This window comes from Marmota monax, unplaced genomic scaffold (assembly GCF_021218885.2).
Source record: "Marmota monax isolate L192 unplaced genomic scaffold, Marmota_monax_Labrador192_F-V1.1 WCK01_AAM20220418_F8-fsc00006, whole genome shotgun sequence".
Taxonomy (NCBI): Eukaryota; Metazoa; Chordata; class Mammalia; order Rodentia; family Sciuridae; genus Marmota; species Marmota monax.
The window spans coordinates 7,276,825-7,284,731 of record NW_026693712.1 but is presented as its reverse complement, the minus strand read 5'-3'; the positions used below and the strand labels follow the sequence as shown (position 1 = coordinate 7,284,731).

General features: G+C 34.1%; 1 protein-coding gene across 1 annotated transcript in view; it reads right to left on the bottom strand.

Annotated features, from left to right (window-relative positions):
• Positions 1-5,478: 5,478 nt before the first annotated feature.
• Adamts19 (ADAM metallopeptidase with thrombospondin type 1 motif 19) overlaps positions 5,479-7,907 on the bottom strand; it is a 265,915-nt gene continuing 263,486 nt past the window's right edge. Inside the window, exon 23 of the mRNA XM_046460436.2 lies at positions 5,479-7,111. Coding sequence (XP_046316392.1) covers positions 6,960-7,111 — 152 coding nt within the window. The 3' untranslated portion in view covers positions 5,479-6,959. The remainder of the gene's footprint in view (positions 7,112-7,907) is intronic.

Here is a 7,907-nt window from a genome sequence, read left to right as displayed (position 1 = left end):
TGGGCCATAGTTGACACCTAGCCTTCTGTAAAACCTTCATACATTTTGTACATTTTCCTTAGTAGATGTGATTTTTAATATCTACTTTGAAGCTTTATTTGTACCTTCATCTTTTTTTTTAATTTGTTCTTTTTAGATATCCATGACAGTAGAGTGTATTTTGACATATTATAAAATATAACTTATTCTAATTATGATTCTATTCTTTCGGTTGAACATGATGTAGAGTGGGGTTGGGGATATAGTTTAGAGGTAGAGCAATTGCCTGGCATGTGTGAGACCCCAGGTTCAATCCCTAATACAAAAAAAAAAAAAGGAGCATGATGTGGTCATGTTTTCTGGTCATGTTTTCATATATGAACATAGGAAAGTTTTTTCCTGTTTGTTCTACTCTTTCCTATTCCCATCACACCTCCCTTCCCTTCATTCCCTTTTGTCTAAGCCAATGAACTTCTATTCTTTCCTTTCCTCTCCCACTTATCTGTGTTAATATCTGCATATTAGAAAGAACAGTTATCCTTTGTTTTGGGGGGATTGGCTTATTTCATTTAGCATGATAGTTTCCATTTCCATCTATATATGGACAAGTGTCATAATTTCATTCTTCTTTATGGCTGAGCAGTATTCTAGTGTGTGTGTGTGTGTGTGTGTGTGTATGTGTGTGTGTGTATCACATTTTTTTACCCATTCATCTTACTGTCCTTTGTTAGATAATTTATTTAATACTTTTAACAGCCCCTACAGTAGATAATGCATTGTAAAATAACAGACCTAATGGATGGCCCCTTTTACTTGACTCATGCCTGCAGATACTAATAAAATCTTTTGTTCAACAAATAATGATTGCTGTTGTTTCTTCCAGTCTCTAAGAATGCAATTATTGCTGGAAATTGATAATTCAATTAAAAACATAATTAGGTGTTCTGTTTTCTAATCTTCTGTTCCATCCATGCTCATTGAAAAAAAAAGGGGGGGATTTGCTTGCCAAAAGTTTTGTGACTATATTCTCTTCTACTGATTTATGATGCATAAATTCATATTAAAACTTAGTAGTTCTGCTTTGTTAATGCTAGCATTTTCCAAATTGATTACATGACACCTATTTATTGTTTTTCCATTAATTGAAAAAAATTGAGTTATTTTAGAATAATTGGTACATATTGGCTTATGGTTTCTATTTCTCTCCTGTAATTAAATCTTTTTATTCAAGAGCAAGGAAAGGTAACAATATAAATGAGTAAGATTTATATTGGAGGAGCACTCTGGTGGGAATCATGGAATCTAGGGCCTCTCAAATTTACCATATTGGTAGCCATTTGCTCTCTTTACAGCAATTTTAATAAAAAGTATTACTTACCCATGGATTCTCATCCCACATTAATTTTTATAGGAGGGAAATTAAAATAAAAAGGTTAAATATAGACTCACTAGATAAAAGTGACTATATTTTAATTTTCCTATTTCTCTCTTCTTCCCTTTTTCCTTTCTTCCTTCTCTTTCTTTCAAAATTGTACCACTGACCAAGTAGAATATTTGAAAGTGTTTTCAGCTGAAAAGCCTGCACAATGTCCAGATGTGCAGTCAAATTATCTGAAAGAATTTGAAGATAATTTGGATAGTTTTGATTACAAAGCAAACCTGTGAGTAAGATTATATGAATCCTTGTGTTATCTATTATAAAACATTTTCAAAACAAATCGGAAAAAGGGAGGTAGTCAGGGTACTTGCATATACAGAATTTGGAGTTAGAGTAGCTCTGTTACATCCAACTAAATTATAAGTCTCTCTGAGACTCAGTTTCCTTGGTATAAAGACAGTAAGAGCACTTACAAAGTTGCTGAGAGGTTTAATAAGTGTAGTTCTGTGGTTAACATAGATATACTAAGCACTAAAGAAGTTTGCTATTATTTTAAATCTGCATAAGAACATAAACATTCAATTCAGTTTTCTCTGATAAAAAAGCAAACTAAAAAAATTAAAAATTAAAGCAATATTAACCATCTGTATTCTTTCTTTTGTGGCACTGAGATTGAACCCAGTGGTGCTCTACCATTGAGCTCGGTCCCCAGCCCTTTTTATTTTTATTTTGAGATAGGGTCTTACTAAGCTGTTGAGGCTGGACTTGAACTTGAAATTCTCCTGCACCAGGTTTCCAAGTAGCTGGGATTACAGACTTGCACCACCTTGTATGACTTTTAACCATCTATATTTTAAAAATCAATTACATTTTCCATAAACTTCTTTCTTTTGTAATTCTGAGTAAGAACTGGCCAAAAAAGGGAATTGCATAAGATGTGAAGGCAAAATGGAAATATAATTTATTAATTCAAAAGTCCTTTAGGAGTCATCCGTGGTGTACAGTGGCTAGAGTGTTATTTTAATTCTTACCTGTAGTCTCCTAGAGTAAAATACATTTAAAGTGCAGGTCAAAGGGAGAGCTTATGGAAGTCTAATAACTTCATCAAGTTTTGACTTGAGTCTGTCTTCAAATGGGGCCTAAGAGTTCCACCCTCCTCACAGATATTGTCTTAATGCTGGGAGGTATTTGGCAAAGACATACTCAGACACTGACAGAAACCCTTCCCCTCATTAGTTTTATGATTGTTGGAACAAGAGCTTGTATGGTGGTAATGTTGATGGAAGTTCCTAAAATTTGAAATTAAATCAATAAATGCTTTCCTGAAGGGGTTTCAGAATTTGCTCTACCATTAAGGATTAGAAGGATGCAGGGGTAGTAAATTATCATTCTTTTTTTAAAAAAAAAAATATTTATTTTTTAGTTGTAGTTGGACACAATACCTTTATTTTAAATATTTATTTTTATGTGGTGCTGAGGATTGAACCCAGGGCCTTGTCTGTGCTAGGCAAGAGCTCTACCACTGAGCCACAGACCCAGCCCCTAAATTATCATTCTTTTTGCCTATTATCCTTTGAAGACAGAGGATTTGAAGAATTACATTGGTTTACTACAAACAATCAGATGGTGCCCCCAATTTCAGTTGTGGTTCCATATGTATTATAAGAGCAAATGAATATTTTGGGGGACCTAAAAGAAAAATGTTAAATTATTTTATTAGTGAAAACATCACCAGCAGTTTGGTTTAATTCAGCAATTACTTCCACTGTCTGAACTTAGGGCTTTCTAATCCACAGGGGCCACGGTCTCTTCTATATTGCATATAATAACATAAGGGTCTACCTCAACAATGATTTCATGTTGATTGGATCTGGTGAACAGGAAGTTGTAGCTAATAATACTATATAGACACCTTAATAATATTTATGAGTGCCAGAATGTGAGTTAAACTCCTTAAAATGTTGGGGACTTTATACCTTGGTAAAATTTCTCAGATTCAATGGCATGTTGAGATATGGCTTTTAAGGTGAAGGACAAGTTTCTACCCCTGGCCCTTTCTAAGAAAGAGATAAAAAATCCAGTTGGGCAGCTGCAGTAATTTAAACCTCATTAGGGAATGATGTTTTCTGAGACTTATTAATGAGTAACTGTAGACTTCCAGTTTTGTATGATGCACAGAATAAGAGGTGAGTCTACAACCAGTCCAGGCTTCATTTGAAGATATTATGCTCTATTTTGACTGTATGGCACTTAAAGAATCACTCAAACATGAAGATCCTGGATGGAGCTTCTGGAAGGTTCCTATTGGTGAATCATAATAAGGTCTCTGGGATTTTGGAGCAAAGCTCTGGAGTTTTCTACTAATAATTCTTTTTGCTCTCAGAAGCCATTTTTGGCTTGCTACTAGATCTTAGTAAATGCTAAATGCTTGGCTATGTGTCATCAAATTCTCATGTAACCTGTACTGCTGATTATAAATTTGATGATGAATGATCCTTGAAGCCTATGCAATGATTACCTGAGTGGAACATCATTACAATCATCAAGTGTACCAGATTAATCTTTAGCACATTCTGAAAGCATAAATAAATTCCAAACAGATTTTATTATTAGGGATCCTACTATGGTTGCATTGCCTCCTTTCTTCCAACTCATACCTAAGGTCTCATGGAGTCTTTCTCAGGACTAATTAACTGAGATAGAAAAATATCTAGGTTTGGTTTGCTAATAGTTCTTTGCAATAGACTAGCATTACCCAGGTATATAGCTGTAATTCTACAATTGCACAGAGAAGTGATCTTACATGAGACTACTAAGAAAAATTCTTAATCCTTTTAGTTAGAAAGAATGTGTGTCTGGCTATTCACTTTGTCTGAAAGGAAAAATGGCCAGAAGCATGGTATACAGTAATTTATGCTTTGTGGCTCAAGGTTTGCCTGCTTTGGCAGGCACTTGGAGCATGATCCAAAAATTAATGACAAGGAAATCTGAGGGGGGGTGGTGGGAAAGTATATAGATGAACATCCTTGAATAGCCTACATACTTATATTCCATTTGACTGCTTACCAAAGAGCTCACTTGGGAGAGAAGGATAGTAATTATCAAGTAGGTAAGATGATGTGTCTTATAGATTTTGGCCAGTCTCTTTCACCAGCAACCTTTATACTTGATCAATGGACTTATGGACAAAGAAACAAATGGTAGCAAGAGAGGAAATTATGCATGGACTCAGCAACATGGGCTTCCTTCCACTCACCAAAGTCAGTCTAGACAAAGTTTCTGTTGAGGGTTCAAGCTAACAATTGCAGAGAAGATATGGAGCCATTCTGAAGAAGGACAGGCCACCTTGATGGTAGATTGATTATATTAGATTGCTTCTATCAAAAGAGATGCAATGGCTTATTCTCACAGAAATAGTCACTTACTCTGAATTGAGATTTGCTTTCTCAACCTGCTATGCTTCTGTCAAAATACCATCTGTGAACTTAACAAATGTTTCATTCACTGATTTGGTATTCCACACAACATTGTTTCAGTTCAGAGAACTTGTTTAAAAACAAATAAAATGTGGCAATGCTCATGCTCATGTAAATTTCCTACCAGTATCCCTTTCACCCTGAAGCAGATGGCCTAACAGAATGATACGATGTCTGTTAAGAAAAAAAAAAAAAATTACTTCTGGCACTAGCTAGTAGAAAACACTTTGGAGGTCTGAGGTAATATCTTAGTTCTAAGATGCTAAATATGTTCTAAATCATTGACCAATATGTGGTGCTATTTCTACCAAGACTCATAGATTCAGCAATCAAGGGATGGAATTGTGATTGCCTTCCTTATTAGTTTATTTTTCTTCCTTCTCTTATTCACCTACTGTCTTTCATAAGATGTATGGATAGTGGTTAATGATACATTTCAGCAATTAAGTCAAAGGAGTTCCATAATTAGGAAAAATCTAGAAACAAAATTACCCCAATGTTAAAACTAACTAATTAAATGTAGGTGAAAATAATGAAAGAAGTGTCAAGTACTGTGAAAGTTTTGAGGTCTTACCCTACTCATAATATATCAAATTCATCAGTCATTTTTTAGAGCAGAAGACACAAGACTCCTGGGTTAGAGACAAAGGACTTTATTACTCACAGCAATAAAATTGGCCAGAGAGAATCTGCATTTCCTTGCACTGGTTCTCTGAGCCCCAATTCACACAGGGTAACATGAAGAGAACCAGGTGACATCTGCACGTGTAGGAAGGCTATATTATAATAAAAGAACCTCAATTTTAGAGAGCCTGAAAATTTAAAAAAGGGAAGCAAGCATGTTTGCCCTTTGTTCCAAAGAAATATACTACCTCTGTCTTCCACAATGGTTCATTGTATAAGAGTCTTTTGGAAGAGACTTCAGAACAAAAGTAGACAGTGCCTTTTCTTGCCAAACATGTGGAAGTGTGAGAGATCTATGAAGAATTGTCTCCCAAAAGGAAGTTTTACATATTTTATTGAAAAATCTAAGAAATCATGTGAATCATGTACAATATTTTCTCACGAGAAAAATTCTAAGCTGGCTTTTGAACGTTTCACAGAATTGTAAAACTTTTTATTTTTAAAAAGGAAAAAAAAAACCACAATGAAACTACCATAGTATTATATGCTTTTCGTCTTTTCTGATCCTAAGGAAAAGGCTGAAAAATATTCAGTAAGTTTTCTCATTATGATTTGTGAGTCTAAGCACTACACTCTTTCATAAATCTGCTAAACGGACACAAGGAAATGGGTGGATCAATGCTTTCTTTGTTCAAAATATTTAAAAAGCTAAAATCTAATGACAACATGATAAAATAATACACATTTTTGTAGGATGTTATAATTTCTAAAACAGTTTCTCTACACTATATCAACAGTGCAATGGTGATTCAGTGTAAATCATTACAGTGTTTCATTGTTACAATACTTGTGTTCAAGTACATGTTCATGAACATGATCAAAGTCTCTGCTTTGACTTTCTTTTCCATTATTAAAATAAGGTTATAATTACAGTAGAATTTTTCCTATGGATGTCTCTAAATCTGAACCAAATTCATAATACATTCTCTAAAAACCTGTTCAACACTATGAGGTTTCTTAAGTTTACACATCTCCTGCAGATTACAGAAAATGGGCTAATTCTGCAGCAGGACATTTAAAAAAAAAAAAAAAAGGAACCATGATTTTCTCCATATATAACTAAACTATGCTAAGGTAGTATAAGCACTGTATAACTCAATAGTATTAGTGGAAAGTAGCACCTTAGAGACAGCCCTAACTTTAACTTTAAAAAAAAAAAATGTTTTAAGTCTAATGATCTTTTTTTTTTTTTTCATTTTCTTTTTATTAGGGCACTGGATCCAACTTATTCATTCATATAAATTTTGCCTTATAGTATAAATCAAAATGTTTGTATTACCAAAACAAATACCACATTGGATGTTTGGCAGGGAAAAAATAAATTAATTTGATTAAATTATATGTAATCTGCTAATATTTGGTCTGAAAGACATGCTAGTGTGTGTGCTTATAAATAATGTAACTGCAAAGAAATGTGAGCCAGCCAGCCAGCCTGCTAGAGGTCAGCTCTTCTGCTGTAGCTTTTGGGCATAGAAGTCCCTGCACGTCTCACAGCAGCGCTGATACCACCGCATGTCCTGACATAGGTTCTTCTCACGGATCACTCGGCAGTATATGGGCCACTGATCACCCAAGCACTTGAAAGTCAGAGCAGCTGTGAAACAGAACACAACAAGTTCAATAATACATTAATAGAAACCAATTTCAGTCACTTATTTTATGCATTCATTTTGACTCATATATATTACCTTCTGGAATGCAAAAGGCAAAGACACACATGCACACAGACCCCCCCCCCCACACACACACACACTATAATAAAGGAATAAAGGGAATGAACAGTATTCTTACTTATTAACTTTTAAAAGCTTCCTAAAGATAGATTTTCCAGATTCAATGGGTGGTACTTGTCAGTTTCCATGTTATGCCTTTCATTTAAACTTATTTTGGAATTTGGTAGAGAAGATTAAAAAGAAAAATGAATTCAATGCATCCACCTCTGTGGGAATGCAAATCAATAAGTGTTCTTATGAATGAAATTACTAACAGACAGCAAAATGAAAATATGTTCACATTTATTTCACATTCCTAGTTTTCTACATGACAGATAATTATAGGTGAAATATCTGGAGATAATGTCTTCAGGCCTCTGTAAAATCAAAGCTGATTGTCACAAGTGACTAAAATTTGTAACAACAGTAAAAGTGTTTTAAAAAGAGAATCTGGTATCGGAAAATTTGGTCATGTAGATCTCATCTCAGTTTTTCAGAAATAGTAGAGAAAATGCAATTGTAACAAAATTCTTCTCTTAATCCTTTTTTTTTTTTTTTTTTTTGCCAAATGATACTTCAACGACTCCAAGTAATTATTGGAGAAAAAAATTGTGCTGTTATGGAATACATGAATTTGGATCATCTACTTTAGGATTGCTTAACTTTTGTCTTAATTAT